The sequence below is a fragment of the Lagenorhynchus albirostris genome, chromosome 12 (genome assembly GCF_949774975.1).
Source record: "Lagenorhynchus albirostris chromosome 12, mLagAlb1.1, whole genome shotgun sequence".
Lineage (NCBI taxonomy): Eukaryota > Metazoa > Chordata > Mammalia > Artiodactyla > Delphinidae > Lagenorhynchus > Lagenorhynchus albirostris.
In genome coordinates, this window is record NC_083106.1 from 73611742 (window position 1) to 73626250 (window position 14509).

The 14509-nt window shown below is 38.1% G+C and overlaps 1 protein-coding gene across 7 annotated transcripts in view; it reads right to left on the reverse strand.

Annotated features, from left to right (window-relative positions):
• The window catches only part of BCKDHB (branched chain keto acid dehydrogenase E1 subunit beta), a 299229-nt gene that overhangs the window by 49088 nt on the left and 235632 nt on the right, over positions 1-14509 (reverse strand). For 3 of the 7 annotated variants that reach the window (XR_009543796.1, XM_060167628.1, XM_060167629.1), the window contains exon 10: positions 8989-9135. Coding sequence is in view for 5 of the 7 variants with exons in the window: in XM_060167628.1 (XP_060023611.1) it covers positions 8995-9135 (141 nt within the window). In the remaining 2 variants the exon portion in view is untranslated. Of the gene's footprint in view, positions 1-4980; positions 5518-6920; positions 7205-8988; positions 9136-14509 lie in introns of those variants that run through there. The other 4 variants (XM_060167630.1, XM_060167626.1, XM_060167627.1 and 1 more) reach the window with 3 other exon arrangements.

A 14509-nucleotide genomic window follows, 5' to 3' on the forward strand; every position in this document is an offset into this window, starting at 1 on the left:
GGCCCTTGTCGCAGCTGCTGGCAGCAGACACTTCTGCAGGGATGTGAAGCCAGACCCAGAGAACTGTGGGTTCCACATGGTTGTCCAAGCAACCCTCCAGCAACTCTCCCAAATAATTAGGGAGAACCTGATGAGGCTGTCTAGCAGTTGGGATAGAATTAAAAAACAAACAAAAAACAAAACACTACTTGTTGCTATTAGTATTAATGTAATTTTTCCTCTGGGTTAGGGTAACCTAGGGAAGATGAATTGTAATTTGCAATTTTTACATTTGGTGAAAGGCACACAGTCACCACACGCGTGTTCTCTGACCTCCTTGAAATATTTCACGTAGAAGATGAAATAGGGTGAAAGTAAATGTATGCTTCAATGGAAAGAGGAAAATATGGGGAATTTACACAAAGTATTCTCAAAGAAACATTTGTTGTTAGACTGACCACAGGCATATTAAACTTCTTCAAAAAAGAAAATACCCAAGGGCTGTTTGGGGCTATATGGGTAAGTTTAAAAACAGTTCTAAGGTCTCATGACTTCAGTAAAGAACTTTATGTGACTAAGCCTCCAAAGAGTAAGGCTTCCAAAAGACAGATGCTGTGGAACTGCTCATTTTCTTGGCCTAAGGGAAGGTTGCTAGCATTCAACTTTCAGGCTGAAAGTCTGAATTCATTTATTTTATGGCTGAGATACTTGATATTAACACAGTATCTCCATCTAGTTTGCATGTCGTAGATAAGAAAAAAATCAAGCACAATACATACACTAGTCCCAAGGGTGAAGGGTTCTCCCCAAGAACATTTTAGTTAAAACATGTGGACTTTCTTCTTTCAAAAAGAATATATTCCAAAGCATTGGAAGGACTGAATTAGGATGTTTCTGTTTGCAAGCAACAGAAATCCAATTTAGAACAAAGTGGAAGGACCCTGGGGCGATTCCTCACAGAGTGAAAGGAAGTTGAGGCTGCACATGGCAGCAGTGGAGCTGGTCAGCTGGCCGTGGGGGCACTGACCCAGCTTGTATAATGTCTTTCCTTAGTACATTGGTGCCTTTCTTTCTCGGATGAAGATGGCCTTCCTCTACAGGGAAGGTGGCAGTAGGTCCTTCCAGAATAACATCACCCCAGATCTGTTTGTTTGAAAAATCCTGAAAATGGCTTTGATTGGCTGGTTTGGGTCACCTCCCATCCCTTGACTAGTCACTGTGGCCAAGGACATGGTGTCCTACCTCTGGCCCAGTCCCAAGTCTGCAGACCAAACAGAAGATGGGACCATTGGTAGGATAGCTCTGAGCCAGGCTGGCTCTCCGTTTGTGACTTACAAGAACAGAGATGAAGAAAATAAAGGAAAATTACTGATAATCTCATCACTCTCAAAAGAACAGCTTTGAATGAGCATTCTATTCTGGTTTGTCCATTTGCAGACACATTTTAATGTACAATATTGTCTTAGAGCCCCTTAAAAAAATACATGGATTTGAAATCTATCTGCAGAAATAGGCCTAAAAATATAGAAACGATGCTCATCTCTTGGGGACTTCTGAGGTCTTGCCCTACCAGAAGGACTGTTTCTGTTCCTGAAATTCCTGAAGAAATGAAATACAACCCCATGTCTCTGACGGTCTAGAATATCAACTGGTATAAAATATCAAATACTATCAATATATTACTTTAAATGTCTACACTACTCAAAGAGGGCTCTGCCTAAGTGCTTTTCAAGTACAAGGTCTGATTCAAGTATAGGCCTGCATTTCCCTTCATGGGTTTGTTCAGCAGCATATTGAGAGCCTCTGTAGACCAGGACTTTTCTAGGCTCTGCAGAATTGTAATAAACAGACCAAAGCTCCCTGTCTTTCTGGAACCAGTAAAACATGTGGAATCTAAAATATGATACAAATGAACCTATCTACGAAACAGAAACAGACTCACAGACATAGAGCAGACTTGTGGTTGCCAAGGGGGAGGGTGTTGGGGGAGAATGGAGTGGGAGGCTGGGATTAGCAGATGTAAGCTGTTATATATGGAATAGATAAACAACAAGGTCCTACTGTATATAGCACAGGGAACTACATTCAATATCCTATGAGAAGCCATAATGGAAAAAAATATAAAAAAGATTGTACATATATGTATAACTGAATCATTTTGCTGTACAGCAGAAATTAATACAACATTGCAAAGCAACTATACTTCAATTAAAACAAAAATTAGGAATGAAGGGGAAAAAAATCCCAGTGTAATAAGTAGGTAGACGTTCCAAATGATCAAGAAAATATTTTTTAAAATTATTCTAATTCTTTATAGTGTGAAATAAAATTCATATTTTATGGCAAGACAAGAAAAATTTAAACATAAAAAAATTTCTCTGCCTTTTGGCCTCCTCTCTCCCCGCACTGTGCATTGTGTATCTGCATTATGAATCACCAAACCGTCCCCATCGGCAGAAATACCAGCTCGACCATCAACAGCAACATTCTCGTAGCATCAACAAGATAACTCCTTAAAGATAACATTCCTTTTTGATTTTGTAACGGACCACGATGACACTTAGATCTGGATTCTGTAAACCGTCAATAATACGTCATTTAATGTACAGCCCTCTATCTCAAAAGACTTATACAACTGTGCCTTGACTTCTAACGAGCGGAACAGTTCTCAGAGCTTTCTGAGATGCTCTTCCCGGGTTATAATCCTCAAATTTGGCTTGAATAAAATTTTCCTTTTCTTTCTTAGATCGACTGATCGTTTCTTCGACAACGGTCACTGTATCTTATGAAAATTCACAGAAATAAGATATTTACGGTAGCCAAGTAGGCCTCGGCAAGAAACTGAAGGACTTAGCAAAACAAGACCTTAGTAATTATTTTCTTAAAATGATGGAACAAAATATTCTAAAAACAAAGACCTTTGTTTATCAATACATTGGATAAACAATTAGGTTTGGCTAAATTATTTCCTCTCCTCAAATGAAGGACCTTGAAAGTGTTACCCGATACAGGAACAACAATTATGTAGCCTTTATTTGCTGATATCATGATTACATAAAAACCTCCACCTTCATAGGGAACAGACAGTATAAGATGAAAGAAAAACTTTCATCTTTACCAAAAAACATAACTTTGATTTTACAATTTTATTTTTCTCATTTGGAATGTTCTGCTATTAACTTTCTTCTTCTCATTCTTCTTGTGCTTCTTCCTCCTTTATTCTTGCATCCTTGTATTTTCAGAATTTCTTTTTTAAAGATTTAAAGTCTGTGAATTTATCTGTGAGTAAAATTTTGGCTGAAGCACGCCAGTGATCTTTTCTCATTATGCTGTAGTTGCTTCCTCCTTGCTTCCACAGTTACTTATCTGGGTGCCTTTTTATTTCTAAGTGGGATGTGGTACCTCTGAATACTCTTTTCTTTGGGGAATTTACTGCTAGTTTCCTTTGCACCTTAGTACAGTATATGGTCAATTTTTTAAACCGTCTGTGTATAGGCTAAAAGGCGACATAGTCTCTGTTTATGAAGACACAAAGTTTAAAATATATTTCTATTGACCTAAACCTATTACTTATTCCTGTCTACTTCATGTAACAAATTGAAAGTGGGGTGACAAAGCCTTCTACAACTGTTCTGTTCATATCTTTTGCATTTATAAGTTTTTGCTTACATTTTAATACTACGCATTTAGAATGTAAAGAATTTAACTGTTATATTTTCACTGTGATATATTCCTTTTGTCAAATGTAGAACATTTGTTTCACATAAAAAGAGTATTTATGGGAATTCCCTGGTGGTGCAGTGGTTAGGCTCTGTGTTCTCACTGCTGAGAGCCTGGGTTCAATCTCGGGTCGGGGAACTAAAATCCCACAAGCCTCACGGCACGACAACAACAAAAAGTGTATTTATGCCAATTATTGATGTACATCTTTTCATCTAACTTGTTTTCAGTTTTACTTCTAGTCCTTTCAACCTATGATTTCCTCATTCTTGTTCTAATTTTATTTCTCATTTTCCTGGCAAATATCTTTAAATACCATATTCAGGGAGGTATCAGGTGTCAGGGTTTCCAAATCTTTGCCCATATATGAATGTTCCCTATTTCTTTCCAAGTTCAATGGCCTAGGAAAACACATTAGAGTCTCCAAACCTCAGGTCTCTCTGAAAATTCCAACATGAGGCTTTGGGGTCGTGTTCCTCACCCCTCAGCTGAGCATCTCTGCTAAGGCAGTGCTGTGTGCCTACATGGTGCACACCCGTCAGCTCTATCCCTGGTATGCCTGGAACTGGTAGAGGTTTGAGAACCAGTCCTTTAGAATTTAGTGTCACTGACGAGTCTGAGGCTTACTAAGTTGTGCTTCTGCATGACAACCCGACCTTCTGTCCTGTGGTACCTGGAGGGCCTGGGCCAGGGCCATCCCTGTGGCTGGTGCCGGATGGCAATGGGATTGGCAGCCCCTCCAGAGAGAGCCACATGAGCTGGGAGAGGGAGTTCTCTAAACAAACAGCAGTGCTGTTTCTAGAAGTGGGGGCAGGGAGGCCAAGCAGCCAGAAGCCACACGAGTCCACCTCAGGCAAGCTGACAGGAAGGAGATTTCGCGAAACCGAGTGTGGACCCTCTGTGGGATGTCTTCTCGGGATCCCAGCAAGAGTTTCTAGCTTCTGTGACTTAAATTTCATGGACTAAAATGAGGTAACTGTCTTGCTCTTGTGCCTCATTTCTCTTTCTAATGTGTACTGTTTACTTAGCTTGGATAATATCTATCAGTTGGACGGAACATGGATGTGATATTCTTTTGCGAAAGGACTTGGGTAATTGGAACCGTAGAAGATTATATTCACTTATATATTCATGTTGTCACATGGAGCAGACTTTATCCTAAAGCTGGGGGTAGTGGGGAATTTGGAATTCCTTTAACATCTCTTGAGTGTCTTCTCATTGCTATTTTTGTTGTGGTCCGAGTGCAGGTTGGAAAAGAATTTCCAGACACAAGGCAGAATGTAAGGAAGATAGAGTTTATTAAAGAGAAGAGTCACTGCAAGAGCAGCGGGCCGACTTCCTGGTAGCCAGGGAAAGTCGACACTGAGCATGGGTTGCTTGTCTGTTTTTATAGCCAGGGAACCTGCAAGTCATCTGCTGACTGGGCAGAGTGTGTATACTTTCAGTGTGCTGAGCAGCAGAAAAATGGGGCTAATGTCTTTCCTTATATGGGATGGGAAAGGGACAGGGCACACTGCTTGGGAGGGCTCTGGGACATTGCAATGGTCACATTGTGACAGAGTGATAGGAGTCCTGTAACTCTTTGTTCAGGCAGTATTGGCCCTTTGAGTTTATCTTGTTATTTATCCTTGGAGCACACCACAATTTTCTTATTTTCACAATATGGAACAATTCATTTCATGTAAAAAAAAAATTTCTTTAAGGCAATTATTTAGATGTATATGTACTTCTTGCGCCGTAGACCGAGTTTAGCTTGAACTGTAACTTCTTTATTTTGGAAGGGAAGGGGGCATTTACTGGTGGGCATTGCAGGGCTAACTGGAGAAGGGAAACAGAGTTAAAGAAAAGAAAATTAAAATAAGGGAAAATTCTTACAACAACAAATGAATTTTAAAAATAGTATTAAAAAGATACCAATGGCAATAAAACGAGTAACTTCAACTGAAATCATAAATAATATCAACTAAAAAAAATAAGTCCAACTAAACCAAATATGTTCAAATAGAACCCGTTATCGGCCCAGACGTGGATGACCAGCACACATTCCCTGCTCTGCTGGACTGACCATGCGAGCACAGGGTTCCCGAGGGAAGGCCAAAGCCAAGGTCCATACTCAGTTTTGGCGTCTTCGACTCAGAATGTCCTGAACCATAAGCCAGATGGATACCCTAAATCTTTTCCAAACTTACTGCTGACAAGTACATCTTTTCCCATCCTATACTGTTCAGGTGTTTCTATTCATAAACCAAGGACAGGGCTTTGTTTTTACCCCTAACAAAAGCTTAGTTTATTTTAGCCACTGCTCTCCAGAATCTGTTACAAAGTGCCTTCTTTACTTTACTCCAAGTCTCTGGCAATCTACAAATGTCACTTTCCATATCCTCCTCCAAACATCTGATAAAAATAAACAGGACACAACTTTTTAAACTGTAGTTTTAAAGTAATATATACATTTGCAATCATAAAAAAATGTCCATTTTTTCCAGTGTTTATAGAGAAAGGAAAACACTACATGACCCTATTTCTCTGATTTTTGTTGGGGTGTGTGGGGGGGGGAATCTTTCAGCTGGGACTGGTGAGAAGAGCTCTTCTTGGGTGTATGGGAGGGAAGGCAGGGATGAGAGCACCCCCTCTGAGGGCAGGGCCGGAGGGTGAGGGCTTCTGCAAAGGGGTCCCTGAGGCCGTTGTCTACACTATGGTGAAGGGTGGGAAAGGCCTAGTCAGATACAAGAGGCCCTGACAAAGTCCCCAGCAAGGAGGCTTCCTCCTTATGTCGCTATTCATGCTGTTTTTCTTTTCAGCTATATATTAATATAAAGGACATGGAAAAAAATATTTTTTTTGCAACATCGTGGCCAAAAAAACCAAAAAACTGCAGCAAAAGCTTGATGATTTTATAACAAAAGACAGGCTCAGGCTGTCCACGTCCCAGAAAAAGAAAGAGCGGAAGCAAAGATGATCCTTCCTGCCTCACCATGCTCTGGAGAAAAGATGAGCATGCCCCCCAGTAGACCACCTTGTTGGGACAAGTGGGAAAAACAAGGAAAAACATTCCAGAAGTTTCATCAACATACAACTATCTGAGCCATAAAGAATGAAACCAAATACAATAAAGTTGAAAAATCAGCATTTCTAAACATTTCACTTTCATTCAGATGGAATTAACAAGTTACGTCACTCTTTTACTCGGCCACAAGAATTCTTTTTACTAAAGGCAAAAACAAAGCCTCATTTTTGCTTTATTGAATAGTATCCCACATCCAGTATTTACAGATGTAATTAAATGGAATTTATAAGCCTACCATGCAGAATATTCTTAAAAATTAATCTGAAATAACTCTTAATGGAAATTATCAATTCATATGTGTGAATACAATAATTAATTCATCATTTTCCAGCCAATATCCAAGTCGGTTCATTTCATAAAAACTCTATTTTCAAGAAGAGGAAATATTTAAAAATTCAGAAAAATATTTCCGTATCTAGTCCTAATCTTCCGGTTTTTCTGTAAAAGAAGTCAATAACGATTATAGACACTCTGGCCACCATGAATTAAATACAGATTTTCTCAACTGCATGACTCCTTTCTTTAATGCCATATGTACCTTTTAGCATAGAGGAGTTACTCTTCTTTTATCGTATTTTCATGAGAGGTCTAAATTTGTTTTTTTTTAGGTTCAAAAAGAAATACATATCCAAATTTAAAACCAGCACCTAAAGACTACTTTAAAAATAGCAACAGGGGCTTCCCTGGTGGCGCAGTGGTTGAGAGTCCGCCTGCCGATGCAGGGGACGCGGGTTCGTGACCCGGTCCGGGAAGATCCCACATGCCGCGGAGCGGCTGGGCCCGTGAGCCATGGCCGCTGAGCCTGCATGTCCAGAGCCTGTGCTCCGCAACGGGACCCACAGCGGTGAGAGGCCCGCGTACCGCCCCCCCAAAAAAAAAAAAAAAAAAAAGCAACAAGGACACGGCCACAGAGTATTACCTTGTCTTTCCATTACGGATGGTCCATGCAAGGAACAAGATGGACATAAAAGTGAGGAAGTCCTCTAACCAGGCTTAAGTGAGACTGTAGAAGCTAGCTGCTCTCACAGACATTAAGAGGCCATCAGAAATACAGTGTCTACCTCTGCATGTCTGAGAGAATACTGGGGCACGTAGACTAATGGCCCTACTAATGCCTATGACAATATCCTCAGAATAGAGGATAGAATAGAACTACAAAAAGGTGGGGATCATAGTGGTGGACGGAGGGCATTATTTTCTCTACGTGCCCAAATGTAAAGGTACCTCTCTCTTTGGATTGAGGTGAGCTGGCTTTACTACCCATACACAGAATTCAAGAATCATAGTATTTCCTAATCTTTAAAAAGTATGGGCTATTATATAAAGCCTATTCTTCCCTTTCCTTTCAAAGATCATGGTTCTTCAAAATGTATTATTATTATTTGGACAACCTAGATATTAAAATGTAAAGCACTTAATCCCTATCTATGCATTTTGAACCATTTCAAAAATGCCAAAGGTAAAATAAATCAGTGTATTGGTGATAGCATCTTCTATATTAAAGCCCTGAAAACTAACTTAACAGTCTTTAAATGGTATTCATTTTTGCTAGAATAACACTGCCAGAGGGACAGAAAAGCATGACCTAGAAAATCACAATGAATAAATGTCACTTATTAGCCATAATTTTAAAACATTCACCTGCCAAGAAAGGTTCTGGGAATGGTAGCGGTGCTGGATTTTTTTTTTTTTTAAGTAACAATTTCCCTTATACATAATAAATAGGTTTCCTGTTCAACAAACGTATCTTTCAAGATAACGTGAAGGCAAATTTCATAATGCGCTGGATCATCATATAGTTTAAATCACTGGAGTCCAATTTAACGGTGCCTGAAGAGCCATCTTTAAATAACAGAAATTAACCCTATTCAAGAACGGTTTAAATTGCAGATAAAAATATATAGAAACGAGGATAAAGTTGGAACAACAGGGTAAGGTATATTTGCGATCATGGCAGACGGCATCTTCATCTAGCGATTATTCAATGTTAACATGTGCATGTATTTGTTTTATAGAAATCAGATAATGCATATGCTTGATATATTTCTATTAAATGTAAACATACTACTATAAATTCACATTTTTTTTTCTGAAATCCACACTTTGTTCTGGAAGTTGCCATTTATGAAAAGACAACACACTGATGACGGTTGTTCCTTGATCAACAGGACGTTAATGTGAGGAACACTCACTAGCTTTCTCAAAACGCAGGGCAGACTTACCTGTGGTCAATAGTTGATCATTTTTCGAAGGGCGTCATAGCACTTCCATTTGTCTGGGATGTAGAACTGCTCAAAAATGTGAGGGAACGGCGTGTCGTACCCACATACCCTCGATATAGGAGCCTCCAGGTTCAGGAAACATTCTTCCTGCAGAGAAGAATCCAGATGGTTAGCTTCAAAAATATTTTATTCACAGAAATGAAACATTTCACTTTCAAATACAATGGCATCCAGGGGCATTATAATTTTTTCACATTATAATAATATTATAATGTGAAACAAGCAGGTAACAAATAGCATGTTTGGCCTGATCCGAGTTTTACTTAAGATATGTTTTCATATATGTATATGCATTTTATGCCTACATACATATCTGTTGCTTAAGACAAAGTGGAATTATACCAAACAGGCTGTGTACAAATGACAAAATCATGACAAATGTTCACAGTAAACTCTGCAGCTTGAAATTAGTGACAGTATATGTTTTCTCTTGTTTCTTGAATTTTTCAAATTTTATATAGGACAAACATGTATTACTTTCACAATAAATATTTATAATTACTCTATGTAACCAGACTGAACTACCAGTTACTTGCCTATGTTCAGGTCTCTCTCACAGCCAGGTTTTGCAGACACTGACAGTCCCCTGGCTACTCACACCCCAAGCCCACTACCGCTCTTTGCCCAACTGATGTGTGAACATCTCTCACCTATCACCTTGGGAGTCACCTCCACCAGGAAGCCTTCCTTGACAGCACCTCCTCAACTCTGCACCACTGATGAGGGAGAGGCTTCTGCCCTGAACTCCCACAGCACTGAACTCAGCACAATCCATTGCTTTTGCCCAACTATCTATCTTCCCTGAGAGACTATGAACTCCAGGAGGCTAGAGATCTGGTTCAAAAAAATGTAAGATCCCTAAGAATATATACATATGTATAACTGAATCACTTTGCTGTAACCTAAAACTAACACCACATAGTAAATCAACAGTGCTTCAGTAAAAAATTAATTAATTAATTAAAAAAAAGTAAGATCCTGACCACAGGAGACCCTGTAGAAAGTTATCTTCAGGAAAAAAAAAAGAAATGTTATTCAAGTGACAAATTCAAATTTGAAAATAAAATTTTTAGGGAGTTAAAAGAAATCTCTAAAGAGATATGTGATTAAACTATTCTTAGGAAAATGATATTACCATTCACAGCTATTACCTGAAATCACATCTTTGAGTTTTCACATCCACTTTCTCCATTGCTTTGTGTCACAAATGCTCTGGAAAGGTCCACATTTTCTTACATATTTTACTAACTGTAGTTTTGCATTTCATTTGAGCAGAAATTTTTAAAGGAATGCTGATGCTCAGTCCCTATCTTCTGTATATATTTCTCCCAGTGACAAGTGTATCAGGGCAGAAAGGGCCTGGGAATAGAAGAGTCAGCCCCAAAGGGAAGCAGCTGGCCATTTGCACACTCTTCCTGCCCCCCAAATAACTACTGCGACGTACAGTATCAAACACCAAGTAGTGCTGGTTTTCCCAGCAACAGGAAATCTTCATTAATAACTTGAGAACCTTGCAGACATAAGGTTTAAAGAGTCACCTAAGAAATTCCACTACTAATAAGCTCAAAAGAGATGACAGATTGGGTAGACTGTTTCTTGATTGAAACAAGTTATTTTGAAGGGATTTAAATTGTCAATTTAGGATTAACTCAGTTTATTACTTTAGTTGACACGAGCTGTTTTTCCGCCTCCCCTGAATACTGCATTCTTCATACACAAACTCTCCACGGGCACTGCAAAATACAGAAAAGCCAGGGGAAAATATTTCCCTTAAATACCTTTGATTTTACACCTGGTATAAAATATTATTCTTTCAAACTAGTTCCCTGGAAAGCTGGCCTATGACAAAATGATGTTTCAGTGTTTGTGAAAATCACTCCTTTTAGCAGAATGACCAACATCACCAAACTAAAATTTATTTTTAAACAGCAATGCTTCTAATTTCTCAAGAATGTGAGACTCACTCTACAGGAATGCATCTACATGTTTGCAGGAGCATAGAAAAAGGTCTGTGAGGTCACACTTGAACTGTCAACAGAGGCCACCCTTGGAGGCTGGGAGTGACAAGGAAGTGACAAACGACTCTACTTGTACCTTATATGTATTGTTGGAGCTTTTGTGACACAGTATTACTTTTGTAATTAATTGGCACTGATATAAAAGTAAAGAGTAAAAAGAAGAATCATCTTATGTGGATAAAAGTTCCTATTTTGTGTTAACACAAATTTGTGATTTTATATGTAGCATTTTCTTAATTTGGAAACAATTACTGTAAGGTATATGGAATTAAATTATTATAAATTACTTTATATAAATATATAAAAAGTAATTCTAAAAATCATGGAAGATAATTCAAGAATATATGATTCAGTTTTATAAGGATATACCCTAACCTATGGAAACAGTATGAAATTTTAACGCTTTGCTATCTAAAGTATATTAAAGAGACAAGTTATTCTTTCCACGGACTTGTGTTAAAACTTCTTTTAAAGCAACTGGAAATAAGATGTTTGGGTCAAGCAGCTGTACAGAGCTACTTCCCACTGAACTGGTTCACATATGAATGATTTATGTGTGACTACATGTTTCTTTGGGCAACCATTAAAACTGGCATCCTTGTTCAAGCTCAGTTTTTTTCATATAGAAGCTGTACATACACACACACACAGAAAAAGGAATATTTGAAACTCATTGGCAGATTTATAGATCAATGTACCAGATTAATGCTGCACAAAGTATCTCTCTTCGTTATATACCACATTTTGACACCATAACTATAGCAACCATATGCCCTGAATTTTCAAAACAATCCAGATTCATCATATTCTTCTTTTCCATTGGTCACATAAGTACACTTATATTTTTTTAACTGGGATGATTTTTGATTCAGAAATATTAATCTGCATAAAATTCGGAATAAACAGTTACCTAACCCACAGGGTTGTCATGAGGACTGCAGGTAGTCTCCAGCACAGGGGCTAAGATGAGAAGTACCAGTTTCTGGTCTCTCTTCCTGCGGAGCTTGTATGTGGACAGGCTCAATCCACACGGAACAATGACAGATGGGACGGTGAGGTTACAAAGCAAATCACAGTGGAACATGTAATCAGGGGCAACAGAAGAGAACCCAGCCAGGTGCCAGGAGAAACTTCCTTCCAGCTATTCATGGTCCAAAGTTTCACCTTGGATCCAATGAGAAGAACTGAAAGTAAACCTTAAATCAATCAGGTAGTAACACCTACATATACCGTGCTTGTGGTATAAATAATCAGATGCTTTGAGAAAAACATATTCCTTCCAAAAGACCCTTGCACGAAACTCTAATATAGGGTATTTGAATTTACTTCTGAATATGCCTTTTTGTAAGTATGAGAATTTTCTTTCCAAAATATGTTAATAATAATAATAGTAACCCGTACTTATGATGCAGCAGGTGTGGTGCTAAATGAATTGTATTTTATCTCATCTAAACATTTTAACAAATCTATGAGGTAGGTATTATATTCCAGTTCACAGATGAAGAAACCAAGGTGAAGGAACTTGCCCAAGGTTGACAAGCTACGTACAGAGCCAAGTTAAGACTCAAACCTGACTACATTCATTCTGCAAATGTTGAAGCACAACTACTGAGAATAGCAATAACAAGAAAAAATAAAAATAAAATGGAAGGCAAGCTGGGATTAAGGTTTTTACAACAGAGCCTCAAAAGGGTTAAATTCGGTCTAAGAAGCCTTTCCCATGTATATAAGGAAGGTAGACGTTAAGACGTGGAAAAGCTGAAAGCACACACTTAAGCATGAAGGTAACACATAGAGCAATAAACAGATGGTCCTGGGTATCAGGAAACTCCTAGGCTATCCTAAATAATTTAAAGAAGCATAACTCAAATTGTTTATGTATGAGCCATCTGGGTTGCTATGCATGTTATAACCAGAAAAGGAAGCAAACAATGTGAAATAACAATTTCAAATCAAAAAATCATAGACCCGGGCAAAAGAAAAATTCTCTATTTGCCGATTTTCTGTAACAAAACAAAATAAAATTTTAAGTATCTTGGAGAAATTGCGGACGACAGAGATCCTGTAAATTTTCTAGCAGATGAAAATAAAAATAAATAAAAATTAATAAAATAGGATCCATGATTAAGACAAAATATTACTGATAGGCTTTAAAAGTTAAGTGTACTTAATATCAACTGAAGTTAATAACACTGTATTGCAAATTTGCAAGCTGCTAAGAGAGTAGATTGTAACAGTCTTCATCACACAAAAAACCAAGTATTGCATTTATCCGTATGTTTTGGTGAATGTAATACAGGTTATATGTTATTACATGTGTATGTAAATGTATATAAGTTAGGGTTTTCATGGGATCGCTCAAGACGTCTCAAAACTTAGCCTCATTTCCCCACAAAAGTTTTAAGGACGTCAGCCGTAAATTCTCCTGTCACCGTGTCACAGGATTCACATCACTGAAATCAGCCTCCAGCATTCCGCAGTGTGGCTATGGTCACTCTCAACAAATCTTTTTCTTGTTTTTATGGCAAGGCTGTATAATATAATTGATACAGCATGGAATTTGGAATTCTATCTGAAAGAAATCTTTGTTCTACTAGGATTTAACCTCTCCAAGGCTCTGTTTAGTCAACAGCAAAAGAGGAGTATTACAAATTCTGTCCTTGTGCCTTTTCTCACCTTCTGAGATGGCCCACGCTCTGTCTGTGGAGTGTGTTTCTCTCTAAATAAATCCACTTCTAACCTATCTGTCCTTGTGATATTCTATTGTTCTGTGACTCTGTTGTTACCTTGCCTTTTTGCATCTCTAGCTTGGGCAGCAGCCTATGAGAAGTACCTGCTTTCATGCCTGACATACCATAGTGCTCAATAATTGCAAGGGTTTTTTTCTTCCAGTTTTACTGAGATGTAATTGACATACAGCACTGTATAAGTTTAAGGTGTACAGCATAAGGATTTGACTCACACACATCATGAAATGATTATCACCATAAGTTTAGTGAACATCTATCATCTCATATAGATACAAAATTAAAAAAATAGAAAAATAATTTTTCCCTGTGAGGAGAACTTTCATACATAACAAATAGCAGTGTTAATTATATTTATCATGTTGTACAGCGAATCCCTAGTACTATTTATTTTATAACTGGAAGTTTGTATATTTTGACCACCTTCATCCAATTCCCCTCCCCCCAACCCCTGTCTCTGGTAACCACAAATCTGATCTCATTTTCTGTGAGTTTGTTTGTTTGTTTGTTTTTGAAGTATAATTGACCTAATAATTGCTAGGTCTTTGTATTCCTCTTAAGATTTTTCAAGTTCTAATAAACACAAGGTATCTGAAATGATAGCCCAAAACATCACTGAAGACAAGATCCTGGTATACAGAACAGTCAACACTGAGAAGTAATATCCATTGTAACACAGTGCCTGACAGCTACCAT